This window comes from Prosopis cineraria, unplaced genomic scaffold (assembly GCF_029017545.1).
Source record: "Prosopis cineraria cultivar Desert tree isolate PC_DT_omini unplaced genomic scaffold, ASM2901754v1 PC8, whole genome shotgun sequence".
Classification (NCBI taxonomy): Eukaryota; Viridiplantae; Streptophyta; class Magnoliopsida; order Fabales; family Fabaceae; genus Prosopis; species Prosopis cineraria.
Window position 1 is genome coordinate 9008023 of NW_026555339.1, and position 25839 is coordinate 9033861.

The window sequence follows — 25839 nt, forward strand, 5'->3', positions numbered from 1 at the left end:
TGAGTGCAATTGCTTTTTGACGAAAGGAACTGATAATCAAATGAACGATGAATCTTGACGGTGCTTTTCAGGTAGTATGGCTCTATAATTGGGCACTGTATCTCGCTTTTGCTTTGATTTGCTTTATGAGTGTTCTCTGTGTTCATCTTTCCTAGTGACGTTGAGAGGCGGGAATGGAACTGTTGGTTTTCTTTCCACCTAAGGAATGAAGAACGCGGGAGCCTTGCTAATCAAATCCTGGCACAGCAGGCCTGAAGCTGAAATAGAAGTTAAATATATTATATATTTTAAATGCAAATATACTCCCATGGTGTTTTTTAACTACACTTCCAAAATGTTTCACCATCAATCATCTAAAACTTTGACAAATTTTCAATTTTATACCGATTAAATATATCTATTTTAAAAATAAAATATTACATAGTTAATAATTTTCTTATTATTTAATAAAATTAAAAGGATAAAAATAAATTTAGAAATTATTAAGGTGTGTTATAAATATAACCCAAATAAATAGTTTTTCTGTATTATAAAATAGGGTTAAAGGGGTCCGACTATTATCAAGACCTAATTATCATTAATTTTATCTTTTAGGACTAAAACAATCATTCTCCCCGTTATTTAGTGTGTGAAATAAGACTATTAAAAAAAAATCATAACTTAACTATTGAATTTTATTCCCATTTTAATACTTTAATCACTTTTATGGACATTTTTAAGAAGTTTTGACATTTTTCAATTATATTTGCTTATTAGTAACTAGCATATAAAATAAGACTAGTAAAAGAAAAATGAGACTATTATCAATAAGATTGGGTCTAATAGAAGGGATTAATCCCTCGTAATATGGTGAAGTAAGGTTTGAATTTTTGACAAAAGAGATACCTATATTTAATGCTTGACTTTGTGCTAAATAGTATTACTTCCAATAAAAAGATAAAGTACTTGTTAGCAATAAAAAAAATAAGACCATTAAAAATAAAATAATAATTTTTATTATATGCTTTTTGTAGAAAAATAAGAATCTATTTCTTTTTGACTAAAACTAGAAAATCCTAGACTTTTTAAAGCCTTCAATTGGGGGTAATCTTAAGTTTAACTGCGCAATCAAAACTCAGAGCCAGATTTTTTTCAATAACTCATATAGTTAAGTTCAATAACTGATTAAATGAAATGAATTTCAAATGAATTTATAATACCTACCAAATGAGACATAAATATTAAGAAAAAATATAACTTTGAGTCTCTATATTTTTTTCGGTATTATAAATTCCTACACTTTTGATTTTCAGTGTTCTAGGTTTTTATAACACCACTCATGAAGTGACCTAAAATATTCAAAAATAAAATTATATAGATCTAAAATATTGAGAAAGAAAAAATGTAAGGATCTATAATAAAATTTAAGTAAAATGTAAGAATCTAAAATTATATTTTCTTTAGATATAAGTATTTAGGTAACTTATAATATTGTCCTTGCCATTATTGATGTGATATGGCCGAAAAACTTGCTTTTATTTTTAAATAAATACATTATGCATGAGGGTAAAGAGAGGGAGAAAAAGAATAAATAAATTAGTAACTTTATTATCACTAAAGCTAGTTTGACCTGTGAGCTGATGATGAGTCAAATTATAACTAATTAAATAAATTAATTCCACATGAGAAAGATACTCTGTTAAAGCAATTTTATCTTTGCCTAACCCATTAATTCCATAAAGGCAATGTCGTATAATAATACACCTTCTTTTTTAAAACCTTACACTTTGAGAAATTAACCAAAAAATAAACAAAGTGAACAGTCCATCCACTTTATAGAAAGAATAAATAAAATAAACTAATGGCCAAAGTAAAATCAAAACATAAAATAAGACAAACTTACTCAAAATTTTTTGTTCACAAGTGTCATGCGCGCCTAGTGTCTTCTTCTTTGTACACATAGTTTAACTTAAAATTTCAATACGTTTATGATATTTTATTTTAAGAGCAATATTACATAATCAAACTAAACAAAAATCTTAATGTTTATTATATTTTATATTATGATCGATTTATTATATTTGTGAATGATATACCGTTATTTATTAATGATAAACTTTTTTTATATCAATAAGAACTAATTAAACTTCAAAATTTTTAAAAATTTAATTCATATTTTATGATCACAAGACTTTTTTTTTTTCCCCTACCTAGAGTCAGAAAATCAGATGACATATATACTTTTGTCTGATTCTGCATTGCTGCTAGCTAGGGGCAAAAGAAAGCAACATTAACTATTATATTATCAATTAATTAATAATTAACAATTGATTGGTTGATCTCGTATTATTTTATATATGTCGTCACCTAAATAGTAAGCTCCGTGGCCTCCCTTCTACTTCACAACACACTACACTATCACTGCTAGTTTTTTTTTTCCCCCTTGAAGGCTATATGTGTACAGTCATATACATGTGTGTGTGTGGAGAGAGGATGTCAAAATTATTTACGCTAATTTTCAATCATGTATTCATGAATGTACACACACATACATCCCTCAATTTTCTGAAATCTAGCTATCTCCTTGCATTATTATTTTTTGTTAGACTTTAATTCTTTCAAATGTTGTAGAAAAAACTTAACCAATGGGCTTAATGTGTGCATTTTTTTTCCCAATTCGATGCTACAATATAAAGGTATATATATATCAATAGAGATTTAGTTTATTTTATTTGGACCGATCAAATTTTCAATGTCTATTTATATTCATATGTGCTTCCATGAAAATTATCATTATTAGTCAATATATATACAGAGATAATTATACACAAGTCTCACACAACACATTTAAATATTATAAGGTTTCATTTATAATTTAGAAAAGAAAAATGATAACTTTAAGGTTATGTTTGCTTAATAGACTAAATTAGAATGAAATGGATTGAAAAAAATTAAGATAAAAATAAACTAAATCATCCTTTCTCCATGATAAGCATTACAAGCTCATTAATATATATTACAAATATGAAAATCATCATACTCCAAAAATTTCATGAATTATGATTTTCAACCTTATAAATTAAATTACTCATCTCCCTTATAAATGTGACCATCTATCCACTTTAATCATTTTATTTTTACTTTTATTTTTTCAATCCATTCATAAAGTCACGTTTAATTTAGTTGTTATTTAACATAGCTAGATTTTGTGGTATTTAAATGTAGGGTAAAAGATCAAATTGACTCATAAACTATAAAAAGCATTGAGACCCTAAACTCATTTTTGGTGCAATGTTCCCTTTTAATTTTTGAAAATGATACAATCTAGCCCTAAAAATTACAAAAATAAAATAAAATTTTCTTGGTTATTTTTCATAAATTTATGTTTCATTTACTATAATTTTTTGGTCCCTTTCTATCATTTTTTTTATTTTTTGTAAACTACGTATTATTGAGCTAAAGACGTGTTTGAGAGTACACTGTACACGTTTAGAATCACATTATATCATAATTTTAAAACCTTGGTTTATTCAAAGGTAGCCAGTAGCAAACATGTATTTTTTTCAAGCATGTACTGAGACCTTGCATAAATACTACTCTAGTCCGTTTTATAAGTCATCACGACCAACATCTTCAATACCAATGAAAAAAAAAAATTAATCAAAGTGTGTAGAATTTTAAATATGTCTCTATATAATAAATCTAAAAATTAACATCATATTACTTTTTCTTTTTAATAAAGGATAATTTTAAAAATACTTTTTAAATATTACCTAAAAAGCCACACCATATATGACTTATAATGGAAATTAAATAAACTTTTTTAAAATATGCTTTATAAATAAAACAGGAGGGAATAATAATTTTTTATTTTTTTATTTTTTTACCAGCAATGCTATATCGTCGACACAATCGCACACCCTGAAAATGAGTGGCACGTAGGGTTCCATTCATTACCCCACACGATCGACAGCTAAGGCCAAAAATCACATATTATGTACGCGCGAGGGTTCATATTATATACACAGCTAACGTGTGTTTGTGTCCTGTGTGCGCGTAGTGGATTATTTACTCTCTAAGTGATGATGTCTGCAAATCATTTTCATTATATGAGAAATTCTTATACAAAGACCCTCCGTATCATGTTATCCATACTATATGTCTAATAAAAATGTGTCATGTCAAATAATTATAAATATAAATTAATTCTATCATTGATGATCGATTGAGAGAAAAAATATAAGAAATTGAATAAACACTTTATTCAAAAAAACAAAGACATAAAAAAAATAATAATAATAATAGATTAAATTTTATTCAATTGAACTGATATAACATGACATATTTTTATTAGAAAAGCATGCATGAATGATATGTTAACCGATTCCATGCACGAATTTAAAAAAAGGAAAAAAAGGAGACATGAATAATAGACAATCTAGATGTGAATGCACTTGCTGATAATGAATGATTTCTTTATTTGATTCTTTAAGATTAAGTAGTAATGAAAATAAAGTAGGATGAGTAAATCAAACTTAACAAACATATATTGAGGTTTCAAATTCCACCCATGTAGATAAAAAAGAAAAATCATGATAAGTTCTATTTTTTAAAAAAAATATTGCTAAATTGGTTATAAAAACAAATTAATAGAAATTTTTTCCTTTCACTTTTTAATTTAAAATAGTTACTAGATCACAAAAGGGAGAAAACATTCATAAATTAAAATTTTCATCTGCCTTGATTGAAAGGAGTAGTCTCATACACAAAAATTGAAAATTGAATCCCTCAGCCATTGGCATAAGAAACGAAGAGCTCCTACCATACAAGTTATATATCCTTGCTCTTGATTAAGCCAAAAAAAAAAAAATCAATGAAACAATATATACCATCCCCTCCATGTCCTCTATATATATTTACATACTCCCAATAAAGTTAATTTAGATATCTATTGACTATATATGTATATGAGGAAAAAAGCTATGAAGCTTAATTTCTAGAAAATGCATATATGGAAAAGAATAATTAAGCTAGTATACACCAAGAGCTTGGATCTTCTTATTCCTCCGGCTCAATCTAATTATAATTTTTTTAATATAATGTGTGTGAATATAGATGCTAATTAATGGCAAAGCAAACAACATTAATTGGTTAATACAATCTTATTAAGAAGCTGCGTGCCCTTCATGCCCTTCTGTTAAATTAAATCTCCTATAATTGCAAGTTATTATTTTTTTATATTCACAAGTTATTATTTTTATTCCTGAAAGCCATATTGAATTGACCAACATTTACTTCCCATACGTAAATCCAAAATATAGCATTTTTGGATGGACTCTCTTACTTTTAATTTGAGACACAAAGAAACACAGCACCAAGTAGAATAACAAACGTTATGGATAGCTTGACCTTTCAAATGTACTTTGAAATTGTTAATAATTTTTTATTTACTACTCTATCAATCAATGTTTCATTATTTCTTAAAATGATAATAATAGTTTCATCTCTCATGTTTACGAATAAAAAATTATGTAAATTTATTTAAATAGTATTTGTTATCAGAATTAACAATATATATTCCAAAATTTTGGTTCTAATTAAAATTTCATTCTCATATCGATGAAAATACGTGTAAAAATATTCTAATTAAAATATTGGAAGATATACTGCGTGGGAGTTTATTTTTGGTGCACATATTTTAGGGAGCTCTGTAAGGTAGGCGCCGTAGACCTTGCTTGATTTGTGATTTCAACGACTTATCTAAAAATGATTGTACAATATTCATCATTTTCTCAAAATTGGTCACATTCACCCTATAAGATAAAAAATTAAAATTAAAATTGGATTAAAAATAGTGAATCTCAAACTGTTCAGTACAACATGAATGGTTCAATATGATAATAACTACTCATGAGATCCTATTTATAAATCATTTTTTAAAAGAAATTAATGGTCCATTTTTAAATTATTTGCATAAAAATATGGATTTTTAATTATTTTATTTCAATTTTACTCTTTCACAACTTTCTATGAACAGAGTTAAAAAAAATACATATAAAAGAGAACAGATCTTAAGATTTTATTAATTTCAAGCTTTCAGCAAATAGTTAAAACTTAAATGTGACCTATTATGGATTTAAATCCTCTAAATTTAATATTGGTGAATTTATGTGAAATTTTACTGTTTAAGAAAGAGAGAAACTATTTTATATTTTATAAAAAATACTAACATGAATACAATTATTAAAAAAATTTCATCCAAATTCACAAATTTCAATTTCAGAAAATTTGAATCCGACTTATCATAAGTAGCAATGGAGAAGTATACACAATGTGTGGAATCCAAATACACATGTATGCAGGTGGGTACGGATTTTTAATATCCAATAATAAATAAAATGAAAATGAAAATAAACAAATAAACATCATTTTCAGCATCTCAATTATCTTAACATGTCTCGTTTCTTGTTCTATTTCCTCCCATTTTCATGCATATCTTCATATTCCACACGCAAATAAATAATACACACACATACACATACATACATTTATATAAAGACGTACTTATTTGAATCCTCCGAGATTACCAAGAGCCAGCTGTATAATAATTCCTAGGTTAATCAGACCCACATCATCATCTTCATCGAAACTATCATGGGAAAGAGAGTGATTAAGCAGCAAGCATCCTCGAAAATCTCGAAGAATAATCATCGTCAACATCATAGTAAACTTCACCACCACAACCAATGTCATCTTCAAGAGTTTGACAGCTTGATCAACGATCTGAAACCCAAGGTGTACATCACAGATTCCTCAAGCTTCAAGCAGCTCGTTCAAGACCTTACTGGCAATAATAATGGAAGCCCTAGTTCTTCATCGATAATAATTTCATCTTCTTCCAAAGCTGTTCATGATCCTGATCATCATCATCATCAGGTTCAGACGACTCAGATCAGTGTTGAACCTTCGGTTTCAACAGAAGCACCAACAACGACAACGACAGCATCATCTGAAGAGTTCTGTCATGATGATGATAATGATATAATTAACATCCATGACACTGATGATCTTATGATGATGGTGTACGAGGAAGACGAAGACCTTGGTGGATTCTTGTTCAGAAACAACGACCAGATCAAGGTGCAGCCATCATCGGAAGAATTAAATGACACAGTTTTTGAAGACGTATTGGCGTGTGATTTTAATCAGATTAATTATCTGGAGTCACTGCTTTTTGATGATGATGATCATCATCATCACCAAGTTGTTGTTGAAGAACCCTTGATCAGTGACCCCTTATACGCACAGATCATTCAGCCAGAGATTAGTGTTGAGGATTATGACTTTTCAGGATTGATTAATTATTAGCGGGGTGTGTGTGTGTGTGTGAATATAATATGCATGCTAGCTTTTCTGGTTGATGTACTTTTTGTTAATGTATGTTGAGTTACTTTTTTCCGGCCTGTTCATATGTACATCTTTGGGCTTTGGTTATTGTATCTGTTTCAAACCGTATTCTTTTGTATATAAAATCCAGTTTTTGAACTTAATATGATATGGATGATGTGTGCTTGCTTTTGCTTTCTGTTTTTGCTCTATATATATATATTGTGAATTTGTGGATAGAGCTATATCTACAATTTGTAGACTATAATCTGAAACTCTGATCTGATCAATATATCAAGCAATGAACTTTAAATTTCAGAAAGTTGAATAGTTAATAATGTTTGCAAATGACTATATATCACCTTTTTTATTTTCAGTACTTGCTCATCAGATTCATTTCCAGCTGAGAAAGGCCAAGTTTTCCAGTATCAGTATCAATCAATCAGTTTCATTTGGCAGTAATATGTGAAGAATATTGTGTGTGTAATAAATATATTGCTTTGAGTGATTATGAATCATCGGTCTCACTGTGTACTTCTCTTTAATTAGTTTAATTTGTCATCTGTCAATTGTTTTTTTTTAAATAATTCAGAATCAAGACAAAAACTGAAGAGGCAGAAAGAAGACAAACCCTGAATCATTGATGATAATGGCGTGCCTATTAAGTCATTCTACCTTATTCATTTATTGTTTTTTTTTTTCTCATACATATACTACTTCCTTGAAGGCAACAAATTAATGTGTGATGACTTGAGGATATAATAATTTATAGAAATTGTATGTATGTAAAGCTTCAATATTTGACTTCTGTATGTATATAAAACCTTTTCAAGTTTTTTTTTTGACTGAAAAAACCTTTTCAAGTTAACGGCAAGCTGCCCCACTGAGAGTCTGGGGTAATTTTTTTCTAGTATACTATAATATTTTACTATTTTTTATATAATTAGATATAGAAAAGAAGTCAATTATAAAATTTAGAAAGTTAGAACAAGTATAAGAGCTTACAGGATTAGTCCTAGTCATGATCATTAAGTTCAAGTTTTGCAAAACCTATCACAATATAGAAATAGTGTACTTGGACCAAAGTAACAACTTAGCTTATAACTCACCAAGTCATAAAATTAAATTTTACTATTGATGTGAAGATCTTATTGGTAGGCGATTGATAAATATTTTTATAAGTACTTTTAGAATTTGAAGACAACTCACCTATACTTGTGTGTGTGTCTATATATATACACATACACTCCCTCTATTCTAATTTGTAACACACTTTTTAGAAGTAATTTTTAATTCAAAATGTAGGACACCTTATAATATTTAAATTACTTTTTTCAATTTTATCTTTAATTGTTTAATCTAAAGGTATTTAATATAGTTGTATTATTATTAAAAGTCAAAAGTTAAAAAAAAATGCATCTTATGTTTTCATGACATTCAGAGGTTGACTCTTTCTCTGGTGCCAATTTCAACATGAATGGATATATCAAACGCTCACATTATGTATAAAATCACAATAAATTCAATAAAATAAAAAACTTAGATTACTAGCTAGTTTTATATATTTAAGATCCTTGCTTCTAATTAAATAAAGGCCTTTGAGTTTTTTATATATTATATATTGTATAATAAACTCTATTATAAATATCATTAATATTTTAAAATTTACTTATTTTGATTTAATTGGATAAAAGTATATATTAATTATATATTATTAACTATCCAATTTTTTCAAAAAGTAACACATTTATATAAACATGATAACAAATTAGCAATTATGTATTGATAGATGATTGTACAAGGGGGAAATTAATTAACAGAAATTATCAGCTAGAATTTCAATAAAATGACGCTATGGAAGTGGGGCAAAACAATATTATTTACGCATTAAAGAAAGATTCATTAACAATTAAACTAAACTGTATTAACAACACAACCAGTTGTTAATACAGTTTTATTCAGTTATCAATAAACCTTACAATAATTAATTTATCTGTGTAGGACTTGATTGTAATTCTCTCTAAAAAACATTAACAAATATTTGGATAGCTAAGCAATTCTGTTATTAAATGAAGATATTAGGAATATTAGTTTAAATGTGTCAACAACCATAAATGTTAAATATGATTAATTTATTAGAAATTTTGTAATAAAATAAGATTTATTTCAATTTTCAAACAATATTTGATGTCTAACTCATTCAAAATCCTAAAATTATGATCGAGGACATTAAATTAAATTTAAATAACATAGTATGTATAATTCTAACTATTTCCAGTTGAGGTGGTCTTTTAATTATCACATATATAACTGCGAGAAATAAAATCCAAAGTACAGAATCAACAACTTATCCACTTTTATCTATACTATATGAGTATTTTTATATTGATTATATATTGATATATCCCTTTGCAATAATTAATCTAGACAATAATTAAAGAAATCAAAATTTAAGAGCACCATATCTCTAGGTCAAGGTGGTTATACCTATTGCGATTATATTTTCATATTGTATTTTCCGATTTTATATTTGTTATTAGATTATTAGATATTTGATAGATATTAGATTACTAGATTAGATTTTCTTCTTCCCTTCTACATCAAAATTTAAAATCGTTTGGCTATATTGCTGTGTCTTTCTTGGACTTTCTCTGTTCTGACGTTTATAAATCTAAATGAACAGCATGCTTGCCTCAGTCTTCGTATCACACCATTGAAGAGATCTCAGCGAATTGAGGAGCAACGTCTTTGGCCGCTTTCAATATATACAAGGTACGAAAACCAACGAGCCAACTTGTGGTTACAACAAGTAAATTAGTGGCTGTTTGATCGTGTTTCTATTATTTTTTTAAAAAGTTGTTTTGTAGTACAATTTTCATAACTGCTTCAAAAGAATTAGAACAAAACGAAACAAGAATATATCTGATTATGTTAATATGAACAGTTTGAGTTAAGAAAATCTGGTCACAAGGGTAGTCACTGTTAATTAATAGCAGTAACTTATAATAGTGACTGGTCATAACTAACAATAGTTTCTAATAGTCATCTGTTTTAAAAAATGAAAATGTGATGATAATAATTTTTTATTACTCATATATATTCTTATTACAGATAATTTTCAAGGCACAGTCATTCATTAAATATAGATACCTTTCTGAATGAGAATTTGAACCATGTGAGGAACTATATCTCCTTCCACTTGACTTAATAATGTAAGAATAGTTTTTCTTTTGGTCAAATGTAAGAATAGTTTTGGAAACATATTAAATTCGAAACACTTATCTCAACAAGTTTTTTTATTCTTTTATTCTTAAAAACATAAAACTGTTTTTTTTAATCAAACAAGCTACATATTTACTGTTTTTATGTTTGATTTTTATTTTTTATTTTTGTGCAGCCGGCGGAGATTATATATATACACACGTATATATAGACATTGAAGCTATGTCTTACTATTTTCCTCTAGAGATATGGGAGAAAATCTTCTATAAATCATCTGTCAAATCACTAGTCAAATGCATTTGTGTCTGCAAAGCTTGGAAATCTCTCATAACCGATCAGTACTTCATAGACTCTCATCTTAAAAATAGCATTGCGAAATCCAACAATGGCAATCACTCTCTCTTTTTTCACTTTTATTACTTAGAAAAGTCAAGTGACAGGTTTTTTCACTCAATATTAAATTCAGATAATCACTTTTCAACTTTCAAATCCCCTCTGAGTCATGTCATGGACTTGCTCGTGGTTGGCACCAGCAATGGACTAGTATGTTGCGTCGACGGTTCCATAGTATTTGACCACACTATCATAATCATGAACCCGTCTATTCGAAGATATATTGCGCTTCCGAAACCCAATAATGTCACTTTAACTAGGCTTAAACCGCGTTTCATGGAGAAAAATAGTTTGCTAGGGTTTGGGTTTGACCCCAAGAACAATGATTTTAAGGTTGTCGAACTTGTTTACAAGGCACAAGCTTATCCTGATCCACAAGTTGGTATCTTCTCTCTTGCTTCCAATGAATGGAGAAACATATCGCACGATAAAGCTCTTTCTTCATTGTTTTCCATTTTCATCCATGGAATGGGATTTAGACGCGAGCAAGTTTGTGTCAAAGGTGTACTGCATTGGCTGGTTCGTGCTTCCTACAACAATCGATATTGTCGGTATTTTATGCTAACGTTTGATTTGCTTGAAGAGATATTTGGAAAATTGATGTTACCAAGAGATGAGACATCAAAACCATCTTTTTTGTATGGAAGCAATGATTCACTTGTTGTGGTTTATGCGACATATTCAGAGTCATTTAGAATATGGGTGATGACAGAATGTGGAGATGCAGATTCGTGGAATCTTAGGTATTGTTTTGATGCAAGACATTATGGAGGCATATCAAGAGTGTTGACTCTCAAGTGTAGTGGAGAAGTAGTTCTACAGAGAAACAATGGTGAGATAGTTTTGTTAGACCCTAAGAAACATTTGGTCAAGTGGGTTGGACATGAGAGATTTGTTAGTGACTTTGTTGGACATCATGTGGAGAGTTTGATTATGATAAACACAAGAAAAGGCAAATAATGTAGTCGTTTTTTTTTTTAGCAAAAATGTAAGACAGTGATGATATAGGTTTTTAGACTCTGTCAATAGCAAATATTTTATAATCTGTCTATTTTTTGGTTTTAATTGTATGTTTAGTATCTGTATTTCAGTTTCTTTTATACTTTATGTAAATATAGCCATCATCAAGTTCATTCTCTTTAAGATTTTCATATGTGCAAGCTTATGTTTTTTATTCCATCACCAACTGGGTTTGGGCTCTCGTTGTTATAAACAATAGCCTCACGGCCACGGGTAACTTGGAAATTCCTTTGGTTTTTTGCTTAACGTGATTGTATATCTGAGAACTCAAACTTATTTATAACTACACAGGAACACTTATTGCATCCAACTTGGGAACAGTGAGCGTGGGTGAATACAAATTATTTAATTGTAACATATAAGGAAATTTTGTAATGATAAGTATTTTCAATTTCTTGAATTGGAAAAGGTTAAATTGTGTCATATATTTGTATTAATTAACAACTCTTTTCTCAAATCAATGATTAGCTAAGATGAAGCATTTGCTATTGTTGCTTCGTCTCTCTCTTCCCGTCATTCTTTCGTTAGTGTTGCATACCAAATTGGTTATGATGACGATATTTTTTTTTTTGAAACAAAGTGAAATTATATTAGAATATAAGAAAACGATCACAAAAAATTAATCTCCCAAGAAACAACTTCTTTGGGCCCAAACGGAGAGAAACACATCAGAAAAAGACACAGACTTGACAAAACAAGTTACAACATACCAAATTCAAAAATACAGGATACAGAAATACAAAAAAAAAAAACACATAAAGCCCAAGCCAAGCCTTTTCAGTTCATGTAGACAACACTCAAAGAAATCCAACTCAATGTACAATGAATCGATAACATATTATCGGAATTATCAAACAATCTGCCATAGTGGCATAGGATTTTAAAAACTCATCCTCATGGACCACTTAGAAAAGGGACTTTTCTCAAGAAGACACAAACATCAACAAGATGAAGGAAACAAAGAAGGGAAAGTTATTCTAAAGTCCCGTGGAAGCAATCAAAATACGCTGAAATCCCATAAATTCATCAAATAGCTACCAGATCCCAAGAGACTTAAGGGTGAATAAGTCTAAAAGTAAAATTACTAATTTGTCCTCTACTATTAAAAAGGAAATCTTGCTTGAACGCAGATCTCACGAAACCCATAATCAGCGAGACTGAAGATTAATGCATATACATGATTGTTGATCACAGTAGGATAATTTTCACTTCCCCATATCTATAATTACTATCGTTGTCTTCATCTAAAGGAGATGGGAGTGTTCATCCACAATTATAGTATTTCATCGCGCGATAGAAAACAATAAAGTGATTGTTGAGCGAGTAAACGATTTCTCATACATTAATGATTTCATTATTGTTTAAGGGTAAGATAATGCTTTCTGGGTATGCCTATGATCATTTGATTTGCATAGCTAATGGGTATGAATTCATCTAGTGCGACATTGATACGTTAAAAGATATCTTATACGAACAACTCTATATGTTGTCAATAGTATATTCTTGTATTGTCAATATGCTATCGATAGTTGTCGATGCACTGTATTGTGCATGATGACTTGTAAGAATACTTATACTATCAAAAAACATGTATTATGTTATATTTTTTCATATAGGGGACATTTTATATATTACTCTTAAGCATGTGATGCAAGCTTCTTTTATTGCAAAATCTCTGTTATACCTTATAAGAATGACTTGTGATGTAGGATGACCTCTATAAGAAGAACTAAAGAAGATAGAATTCTTGTGGTGGCTATTGAGTCATTGTAACAACATGAAGGAGCACAAAGCCATGCCCTTGTTAGAAAGATCTTAGGAAAGGAAGAAGAGAAAATAGAAGATTATTGATAGAATTTTAAGATATAACTTTATTGATAATCATGTCTTTTTATATAGTTAGCCTATTTCGTGTAGTTAACTTAAACAATGTTATTATGAATGGTGATTACAAGTTTGTAAATGTGGTAAATAGTTTATTTTATTAATTAAATATTGACAAGTGGCCAACTGTGATTGACAAGTGATTTTCACTTTATTGATAAGTTATGCGTTCGTTATTGACTAATGATGATACATTAGGTGCTGTTATTCCCTTTAAAAATTAACAAACTACAAGAACCTATTGATTACTTGCCATTGGCAATTGAGAAGTGATTATCACTATATTGACATGCTATGCATTCACCATTGACAAATGCTGATACATTAAGTACTATTATTCTCTTTAAAAATCAACTAGTTATAAGAACCTGTTGACCACTTGTTATTGGCTATTGATTGCAAATAATCACTATATTGACAAGCTATGCATTCACCATTGACAAGTGTTAATACATTAAGTGCTGTTATTCCCTTTAAAAATCAACCAATTACAAGAACCCGTTGACAACTTGCTGTTGGCCATTGACTACAAGTTATCATTATATTGACATGCTCTGTATTTTTCATTAATAAGTGCTGATACATTAAGTGTAATAATTCCCTTTAAAAATTAACTAGTTACAAGAACCGACTGACTACTTGCCATTGACCATTGATTACAAGTTATCACTTTATTGACAAGCTATGCATTTTTCGTTGATAAGTGCTGATACATTAGATGCAATAAATAAAAAAATAAATTCCAAATACATAAACAAAAAAGTACACTTGTTTCTGATATTTTCTAGCATGGATTAGGATTTTTGTAAGTCTTGGAGGTATGACCAGTCTCATGACATCTTGCACAATGATAAACCCTTTTGTTTTGGATTTAAGATTCTCTTCTTTTACACTTTGGCCTACCCAAAAGCCTTATAGTGATTGGTAGCTTCAAGCAGGTTTGGTTTAATAAATTTGTCATCGTCAATGCTTATGGACATGGATAGTCATGTATGACTACCGGCCTCATGTTGTTGGCATACATCTTCTGTTGAGCGATAAACTTGTAACATTCATCCACAAAATTATACACATTGCCATAAACTAGCTTAATTGCTGCACATGCATGCACACAAGGTCTTCTACTCATTTGCCATGCTAAACAAAAGCATGTATGTGCTACTCATTTGATGATATCATTTTGGTCAACTATTCATACATTGTCTGTTCCTTTATTGTTCTTGTTCTAACACTCCCCCTAATATATTGCATACTTCCTTGGTCATAATTTTAAAAATGTTCCCTATATGAAAAAAATATAATATATGTTCTCCAGAAGAACTTCCCATCTTATAGGTCAACCAATATTACACACAGTGTATTGACAACTATACATAGCATAATGTCAACGCATTTATCCACTATTGACAAGAAGCAATGTTGTTTCATAATAGAGATTTTTTAATAAAAGAAGCTTGCATCACATGCTTGAAATTAATATATAAAATGTCCCCTATATGAAAAAAAAACATAACATAATACATGTTTTTCGGTGGTATAAGCATTCTTACAAGTCATTCTGCACAATATAGTGCATCGACAACTATCGATAGCATATTGACAATACAAGAATACACTATTGACAACATGTAGAGTTGTTCGTATCAGATATTTTTTAACATATCAATGTCGCATCAGATGAATCCATACCCATTAGCTATGCAAATCAAATGATTGTAGACATACCCAGAAAGCATTATCCTACCCTTAAACAATAATGAAATCATTAATGTATGAGAAATTGTTTACTCGCTCAACAATCACTGTATTGTTTTCTGTCGCGCGATGAAATACTGCAGTCGCAAATGACCACTTCCACCTCACTTAGATGAAGACAACGACAGTAATTATAGATATGGGGAAGTGAAAATTATCCTACTGTGATCAACAATCATGGATATGCATCAATCTTCAGTCTCGCTGATCATAGGTTTCGTGAGATCTGCGTTCAAGCAAGATTTTCTTTTTAATGGTAGAGGACAAATTAATAATTTCACTTTCAGACTTATTCACCCTTAAGTCTCTTGGGATCTGATAGCTATTTGATAAATTCATGGGATTTCAGTGTATTTTGATTGCTTCTACGGGACCTTAGAATGATTTTCCCAATAAAGAATCCAACCAGAAGATCCTATTCTGGCCGTAGTAGCTAAATATTTTGAACTTGCAGCAAAAGGTGAAAATTTACATGAAGAATATCTAATATACTTAGTATATTGATTAGGTGGCAATCTAATATATTTAATTATTGAACTAAAATATACCAATCTCCTTCTCTTTTTTGTTGAAATTACATGATATTTTTTTTATTTTTAAAAAGAATCACTTGTGAAATTTTTGACCTTTAAATTTGCTTCATTTATCGATTTGATCTTTAAATTGAGTCCTTAAAATTTCATAATCATTCACAATTAGCTCTTATGAAATTATTTTCCCTTCAAATAAAAAATAATTGTGTATTTTAGTCCAACTTTAAAAGTTTAATCCAATTTCAATTAAAATTTAGGACTAAAAGTTTTCATTATCCCTTTTTAAATTTTATCTTTCAGTCCAATTTTATACCTAAACTTTTTTTTTTTTTTAATCCTTGCAACTTGTTAGCCGGGTCACTCAATACCGGACCTAGATCTGAATTCAAGCCCGCCTTTTGAAAATACTCTACTTTTCTTTCTTGTCGATTATAAAAAATAAGAGTTCCTTAGTTGTATTGTACGTTCAATCAGTATATATATACACATATATAATTTTTTATCCTCTCATTATTCTAATTTTGTCCCTTTTTCTCAGTTTGTGTTATTTATAATATGTTATTGGCAACATGGTGATACGATTACTTTATTCCTCTCTCATATAATTGCATGCTATCTAGTATCTTTAAATTAACTATTGAAAATAGATCAAAGATGTGCCACACATAGAATTATGGGGCACCATTTAATAAAATGAATCTGAAGATATTCACATATATCAACACAATACAAAGTAGCTAGATAGTAAAAATGCTACATTTAAAATAATATATTATCTTTACTTAAATTATTTTAACACAGAAAATGTAGCTCTTGATTTGTTATATCAATATACTTGCTAAAGGTCAAGACTTATGTACTTGGTATTATATACTAAATGTACTTGTATATAATTATCAATTCAAAATAAGTGAATTTTAATGCGTTGGTTATTAATAACAAAAATAATTAAAAGATACATGTAAATAACTTGTGTTAATTTAATTAGAAACAAATATATATAAGTTTTTCCCTTTGCAGAATCAATACGTTAGTTGTTTAATTTTAAATCTTCCTAATTGAATTAAGAAGTCTTAATTTATATATTGATATGAGATTATGATATAAAACAAATCCATCATGATTCTGTTTCTTGTATATCTTTCCTTCCCTTTAATGTTCTCTTCAAAAGTTAGCACTTAGCATGCTGCTTACATATTCGGGAATAAAAAGAAGTGTTTATATCCTTGTGTACATTCTAATCATTAGGATGGTAAATATATTCTAATTTTATTTTCCTTCTCATGATTCTCTTCAATTTTTCTTTCTTTATTGCACTACATTATACTTAATTTTTTGGTCCATGAACTAAACTGTTACTCATTTATTTATTGAATGCTAAAGAATATTATTTTTATAAATTATAAATTTATTCTTGTGTACATTCTAATCATTGGTTGCTTTATTTGTTTATTTAATGGTCTCACTAGCATATAGCAATACTAAATTTTTGGTTATATATATTATTCCATATAGTTAGAGTTGTTATAACTTTTTTTTTTTGGCAAATATACTGAATAATATTTCAATCATCATAAGTCTGATGATATACATGATAAGTATTTATAGTTTGCCAAAATAACCATAGGGACCATTTGGTTTTGTTACATTTTACTTTTCAAAAATTCTTCCTCACTTTTTAGATGCTAGATGTTATTTGAATAATTACAATAGGTGTAAATGAATGTGGATTTGACAAGGTGAGAGCTTTTGAAAAACACTTTAAAAAATTCATTGAAACTCACTTTATCATTGACCATACTACCTTTCAATGCAATGCAAATCACAGGTCTCTTCATTCCAAAACTCCTCAATAATTTTGTCTTCATATGCTATGATGGTGGGACCCATGACTTTAGGTGTTTTGAAGATAAAAATATGATTAACACTTAATAGAAAGATAAATAGAATTTGTGATTCTCTTAAAAAAATTAAATTGTACATTATAAATCGAACCACTAATTATGTAACCATTTAGTATTAATGATTATTAAACTATTTATTGCATAATTTTTTCACACTTTATATTTTTTATTCTTATTATTTAACATATTAAATTTTTTCCTGTTGTTTAAAAATTTTTAATGTATTATATTTGTATAAAAAAATTCACAAATTAAATCAATGTCTTTTTGAGTCATTGTATACTCAAAAGTATATTTCAAAAGCATAAATCATTATTAATTTAAATAACTTTCAATTTGTCAAATTAATTTTTTTAAAAAAGTATTCAAATATAAATTTTATTATAATAATTAACTTTTACTAAATTGATATTTGATAAATAAACTTTCAATAAATGAATTTTTAATAAAGTAAAAACCAAAGCACACGTCGTAGATAACTACAAGCCCAACACAAAGCAGAAAGTAACTCGATAGTAAGTGACATAAGACTTCACTACAGGTTGTCTCCTCAAATGCTGGGATCTTGACGGGATCTTGCGTTCCTCCTCCCTTTCGTCTTCCCGGCAATCTTCACATTCCGTGCCCGCGTACCCAAACTTTTGACATTTCCCTGCAAAAGATGGCTTTTGAGATTTATTTGAAGAAGATGGCTCTGCTCCATCATTAATGCCTTGTGAGGACCAATAATGGTCTGTGAATGGTCTAGGGAAGAGAACCCATGACATGTAAGGACCTGGCTGCACATCATCCAAATACCAAGGCGTGACTAGCATCATGTACATCTAAAACCTTGCCAAAAATCACATGAGACCTGTCAAAGCTGCGATTAGCTCCCAATGTTATCACAAAATGAGACCCACAATCATTACAGTCTCTTTTATCTATTATTAATAACCCTTCCCTATCTTTGGTGAATTGGAAAATATGAGCCATATATGCTATCTCCACCTTCACATGAGATAGTTTTGGGACTCATTCCCTTTTCAATTTGATGCCGCGTAAGGGGCTTTGTTATGGAATAGCTTAAAAACCATCCTTTTATAGCGCCCCAATCTATACACATCCATATAAAGAAGGGGTGCAGGATCCTCCTCCTCTGCCATTGTCTTGCTTTTGTGAATTGCAACTCAGGCCAACAAAAACGCTTGGAACGATGCGGAATGGGGCCACGGCAAAGACCAGCACAGGTCTGGGTGGCACGAGGATGGGCATGGATCTGGGCGACTCGAGGCATATATATGAGCGACAGTGAAGATAACTTGGGCGATCAAGACAGCATATAGGTGAAGAACGAGCATAGTGGGCATTGCGGATGAGAGATATCCATAAAAAAAAAAAAAATAAACATATATCAAAAAATAAAATAATAACACAAAATAAAAGTTATAATAACCATACAGGGGGAATGACATTGAAGGCTGTAAAATAAAAAAATTATTATAATACAGACTTATCAGTTTTGTATCGGATATTGTGTTATGAATACACCAATATGTTATTGTGAAAAATTAAACTTTAATTTGTATTTTTTGTTAGGATTTCTTCAAAAATTTAACAAGTTAATTAGGCTCAGCTTTTCATAATAGCATATTCACGTTTTCATAACACAATATCTGATACAAAATTAATAGGCTCTTATTATAATAATTTTCTTTTTAAGGGCCTTCAATGTCATTACCCCTAATATATATAATGAAAAATTTAATATTGCTATATGTTACTCGCCTAAACAATTTAAATCTAGGTGAATCTTGGCATTTAAATCCAAGGGTAAATAATTTTTCTGAGTGATTTCCAATGCGACGAGCTTGATTAAGTTTGCTTAGGTTTGACTTGTTCGTGCTATCCTAAAATAAAGATTAATTACGTAACATCCACTAATCCACTGAGAATAAATATATAACTTAAATAAATGAGTAACATTTAGCCAATTGATCAAACAATTAAATATAATTAAGTATAAATATGCAATAACCCTTAACACATGAGCAAAGGAAAATTGAAAAGAATCAATCGAAAGAAATTAAAATAAAAACCAGATGTATTGCCATGCTAAGTATTTAATGTAAAGAAGGATATATATATATATATATATATATATATATAGAAACAGACTTTATATTTATAAAACAAATACAAACACAAAAACAAATCATCATGATGTTTTCGTTTTATCGTAATCTCAAATATAGATATAACAAAACTAGTTAATTACTTCAATTAGGATAATTACACAAAATAAAAACGCATTGATTCAACAAATATAGTGATAACAGGACATGATACGGTAGCTACGTTTATAAAATAATTTACGTAAAAATAATAAAAACCTAAATATTTTTAGGATCTGTTTTGTATCCTTGTTGAATATTTTTAAAATTCACTTTATATTTTATGTAAATAACTTTAAAATCTATTTTATAGAGAAAATATATAATATATAACTATTTGGTCATTTGAGAGAAGAAGAAAGTTATCATATGAAAGAAGAATCAGAGAAAGAATATGACACAAATAAAGCAGCATAGCTATTGATAAATAAATAATAGTTAAATAATATATGAATATAGCCAGATAGCTTCAACACCAAATCAATCTAGCCAGCAAACAAGAATATATAGATGACTGAGATCATACGAGTTAATGTTCAAGTGAATATGCCTCCATCTCTTTTAAAAATTGCTAATAACATTATAAATAATGGAAACTGAGAAGAAAAGGAGAGAAAGTTAAAAGGAGAATAAGAGAAATTTCTCTTGTATTTTGACACAACAATACGATTTGAGGAGCTATTTATTTATAGGCATAGGTTTACAACTCAAATCCTATCAAAATCTTTAAATTAATAATAAAGAAGATACTGAAAGATATTGTGGAATAACTATTTGATTTGTATTCATAACAAAATTAAAATTGTTAATTGCAGAAACCATCCGAAGTTATGTTAATGGTTTCTCTTCCATCATCTACCTATTCATCCTGAGTGAGATTTTTTTTAAAAAAAAATCAATTGAAAAGTTCTAATTAAAAATTAATTGATTTTGAAATGATTTGAATATTACTACTTTGAATAATTTATTCTATACGTTGTATTTACTGAAAAAGTTATTTATGAAATACTCAATTATTTTAGAACCGTTCTTTAATTTAGCTTGATTTAAATATTATCGCTTCAAAAAATATTAACAGTTAATTCTAGTAATGTTGTCCCAAAAAAATTCTACCGAAAAATTTTAAATAATTTATTTATTTATTATTGTGAAAATATTAGTATTAGTGGGAAAATTAAATAAGATATTATCAAATCTCAAAATGGGAAATCAACGACATTAAAGAAGGATTTCATTTTGGAAATTCGATTTAAGTACGTGGTTATATTTTTATTAATATTATAATTTTACTTTAATATTTATCGATTGATCAAACTAATTAAATTAATCCCATTAAAATTAATTTCGAAATTCATTGATATCAATTTTTACGAAATATATATTGATTCTAGTTGTCAAAATAAGTGAATCAATCTGTTCACATCAGCCCACAAAAACTGTTCACATCAATTGCAACATTAGTTGATTTTTTCTATCATGTAATTTGAAGATTGAGGTTAAGATTTCCTCAAGTCAACAGTAAATTATTTGAATCGGAAAATCTTATAATTAAAGTGATTTATGTATTTAAAACTTAAATATAATGCAATAGGTGTGATAATTCTTACATTAAATTAGATTTGGTGAGGATTCTCTCCTCTTTCCCTCCCATACTCTTTCTATTTGTTCCTTTTCTAATCATTATATCAAGATTTGAAGGGTTTTGATTGGATTGCCTATAAAATTATTATTATAAAATTTTAAATTATAAAAAAATAAATAATCAAATGCAAAACTGTTAAAATTTAATTTGAAAAGTTTAAAAGCATAGTAAATATAATTTAAAAAGAAATATTTTTTTGACCAAAAAATGAAAAAATATTTTAAAAAAATCAAATCCCAACCAACTAAAATATTAATCTTATGTTTAAAAAAACAAAAGAGGGGAAGACTATGGAAAGGAAGAGGAGACGATCCCATCCTAATATTTAAAAATGGACTAGTTCTTCATAATATAAAGAGGAGATATTCATATTTAGTATTTAATTATTTTGTATTGTTTTCAATTAAAAAATCATATAATGAAAGGAATCAAGGATGTCCAGAAGTTTAGTCTCAAATCATTTTGCTGTGCTCTTTTTTATGACTATCTTGAACTTTCTCAAATCATTTACATATCTCATTGAATAGCATGCCACAGCCTCCGTTTCGCCATTGAAGGAATCTCAGCTTCTCAGTCATATAAATGCAAGAAGGGTATGATGTGCTAGAGAGCAAATCAATGAAGAAGGACTACATTCACCTCCGTGCAGCACAGCAAAACCAATTGATCAAACAAGAACAAAAATAGTGAAAATACAACATGTGTGTATACAAGCGTGTTATTTCACAAACAAGAAAATTTTAAAAAATATCCAAAAAAATCAAATAAAATATCTACAATAATAACACTCTCACTTGAGGTTCCCTTTTCCTTGTATTATTTGTGAAGAAGCCACATTATACAAAGACTTAAGTTGCCTTGTTATCAACTTACTATTATGTATAGCTAGTTGGAGCTCCGCGTCACTGGACCACCACTGTTCCAACCCGTGAGCCTCAAGAAACCTCTGCTTCTCCTTTGTCACCACAAACAATTTCGCTGCAGTTTGACCGCCGCTGCCGCCACTAGACGGCCTCACATTCTCTTTGTCGGCATCTCCTTCTCTGGCTCTGCCATCATCGCCACCATGATCCGGGTCGGTATAAGAGCAACAAATATAATCACTGTTATTCACGTACAAATGTGGAACCCAGCGACCAGAATCCTTCCAACTTGTGAGCCGGGTCATCCAATTACCCGACCCGGATCCGGGAGTGACATTTGGAGGAATCTGATCGTCCTCGGGGTCTGAGTTAGAGACGAAAGATTTCTTCACCTTCTTCCAGAGCGAATCAGCTTTTTCTCCAATGTTTCTGAAGCTCATGGCGATTGAAACTGAAGGTGGATTGAACAAATGCGTGTCCACGTAAATCCCTTCTTTGGCCAAAGCCTTTCCGACCTGAAGAGCAAAACCTGCACCGAGAGAATGACCTGCAACACACACGTTGCTACTACCATACTCATCGCAAGCAGATCTGAGAGCTTCCAAGGCTGAGCTAAACCTCACGGACCCTTTGAGGCTTTCCCAGGCGAGAAATCGGAGATCGTCTACGATGTCTCTGCGGATGGTGGGGCCCTTGAGGATAGTTCCTCGGAGTGCGAGAACAGCTTTGGGGGCTCCGCTAGGTCTGAGGAGGACTAAGTCGGCCATGGCGGCGGATCGATCCCATTCGAGGATTGCGCCGAAAATGGATCCGTCGCGTTCGTCGATTAGAGTTTTGGTGAGCTTGTACTTGAAGGGGATCCACCAGTGCGGGGCTAGAGCGTTTGATTGGGATCGATTCTCTTGCCTGTCTAGTTCCAGGAGGTACACTGCTTGGATGAAGCAGGCTATTACTGTTCTTTTGTAATTTGGATCTTTCCTGTAAAGAAATTTTCATGATGATAATTTGAAAATCTGTGCCAAGGTTATAGTGATTAACGCATGTCTCTGTTTTTGTTGAAACAGAGATATATGAATAAGTGATTTCTTGTTAATCCACAGATTTTAACACTTCTAAGTTTTTTTTTTTTTTGGGTAAAACACTTCTAACTTCTAATCTGCCTTGCAGAAATCAAAATTTACTAAAATCTAGGGCAATGATATAAAAATGCACAAGATCCTGTTTTTAAATTAAAACAGAGTCATAATGCATTAATTAGAAGCTTGTTGGCTTTTTCCCCAACACAAAGTCTTGTGTATTTTCTTTATTTATTTATTTTAAACTGAAAATCACAAAACATACCATAAAAACTTTTTTGGTCAAAAGTAAAACATACCATAAATTAAATTCACACTTTCATCTTAGCATTTCCACTAAAATACTTTTAATTAATTTTTTATTGCTGAGCTCTATTCTAATATATCTATTTATATATTTGACGGAAAATAAATGATTTGGGTCACATTATCACCATCTACGTATCTTCATGTGACTCTAGGGATTGATTAAAGTATTTTGTGAAACAATGCGACAACATCAGGCTTTTTAGCATAAATATATTTTTAAGAGGAGTCAGGAGATGATAATGGAATCAAATTACTTTCAGCAAGAAAAAAAAAATTATTATGGAAAAATATATGGTTTCTACTTTCTACAAGTATCAAGACATGATAATAGGGGTATGTTCAGTTCAACCACTTTCAATTGCTTGATGGTTAATAACATTCAAATTAAGAAAACAATACAAAATTTCAGTCCCTTGTTGTCTTGATTTTGACTAAAATCAAACACGCAAGGTAAGCTAATCCATGAATCCAAATAGGAAACAGTCACATTACATTAAGTTATTGATAATAGTTAAGGAAATGCAGTAAATAAGGGTCCTCAAAATTCACTGGCCAAAAAAAAAAAAAAAGAGGGTCCTCAAAATTCTATTCTCAATACTTGCTTACTAAAGCAGCTAAGGGCCAGAACAATTTAACAGGGAGATAAGCCTATTCAAGAATTACCAGAAGCTATACCTTCAAAATTGATTACAGAAATTAACTAAACATAGAAAGACAATCATATAACTAAACAAGCAGATTTGGAAATCCAATACACAACTGCTAAGCACAAAACAATTAATTATATCTTTGAAATCCAGCAAGTAGTTCATGAATTTTCTTATCTCCTTCCATTTCTACATAGTTACTTCGATCAGAAGCAGTTACCAAGGAAGGGAAAAAAAACAAAATACTGGAGATTCATTTGAAACGCTTTCAACTATGCATTCATATGCCAGAACTCTTTCAGCTAAATCTACTAAATCGGATCAAAATACAGCAAATGAAAACACAATAGATCCATTTCGAAAAGCTTTCAACATTACATTCGCAAGTGAAAATCCATTCCCCCAAACACTGCTCTGTTTTCAACTTGCTGAAACAGAAGCGAAGTTCATGGACTAAGGTGAGAAAACGAAGCTAAATTACTCAGTAACTAACCAGATCCCATAGCGAAACGGTAAAAATTCAGATCGAATCAGTGAAATTGATAGTGCTTACCAACTAGAATTGATAAGGTCTCTCCAATTTAGGGTGGTCAGATTGCGAGGGCCAGAGACATGAAACGCGTAGGGGTGAGCTTCGTTTTCGACTTTGGCCATCTGATTTGAAACCTCATCGTCTGAAACGCGCTGCGCCATTAAAGCACTGAAGATCTTTCCTTCTTCGTTTCTCACTTGGTTTGTTTACATGATAGAGGGGACAGAGAGAGAGAGAGAGAATTTATGAGAAGTTGGTGGCTTTCCATTGTTGAAGAAACATATATTGATGCTTTGAATCCGATTCGACGTGGCCACTTTCAGAGAGGAATTTAAAAAAAAAAGGGACCTCAGAATATACCCATGGCCTCGCTCCAACGGCTATATTTTGAGTTTTCAAGCCATCCGTTTTGCGCGAACTGAAATGACCAAACTGGCCTTTCCGTTTTGTTCCTTTGACGGACCCTTATTTCTAGAATTATAATATCATAAAATGGGTAATAATGCATAATTATTACTATTTATCTTGGTTTTCCCTTTTA

The 25839-nt window shown here is 29.9% G+C and overlaps 2 protein-coding genes across 2 annotated transcripts; one reads left to right on the top strand and one right to left on the bottom strand.

The window, feature by feature from the left end:
- The first annotated feature begins 11094 nt into the window (after positions 1–11094).
- LOC129317253 (F-box/kelch-repeat protein At3g06240-like) lies at positions 11095–11940 on the top strand. Its single transcript, XM_054961619.1, has one exon. The coding sequence runs from the start codon at positions 11095–11097 to the stop codon at positions 11938–11940; it is 846 nt and encodes a 281-aa protein (XP_054817594.1).
- Positions 11941–22515: 10575 nt separating this feature from the next.
- Positions 22516–25595, bottom strand: LOC129318838 (GDSL esterase/lipase At4g10955-like). Its single transcript, XM_054963810.1, has 2 exons — positions 25320–25595; positions 22516–23712 (listed from the first exon to the last, which is right to left on the bottom strand). Exons 1-2 carry the CDS (start codon positions 25457–25459, stop codon positions 22662–22664), a joined length of 1191 nt encoding a protein of 396 aa, XP_054819785.1. The 5' UTR covers positions 25460–25595; the 3' UTR covers positions 22516–22661.
- Between the last annotated feature and the right edge of the window lie 244 nt (positions 25596–25839).

Bases quoted from the DNA above. Each gene is read 5' to 3' on its own strand.
- LOC129317253 (XM_054961619.1), top strand. From the start codon at position 11,095: ATGGACTTGCTCGTGGTTGGCACCAGCAATGGACTAGTATGTTGCGTC.
- LOC129318838 (XM_054963810.1), bottom strand. From the start codon at position 25,459: ATGGCGCAGCGCGTTTCAGACGATGAGGTTTCAAATCAGATGGCCAAA. The intron at 23,713-25,319 runs GTAAGCACTATC...ATTTCTTTACAG, and splicing joins GACCTTATCAATTCTAGTTG to GAAAGATCCAAATTACAAAA.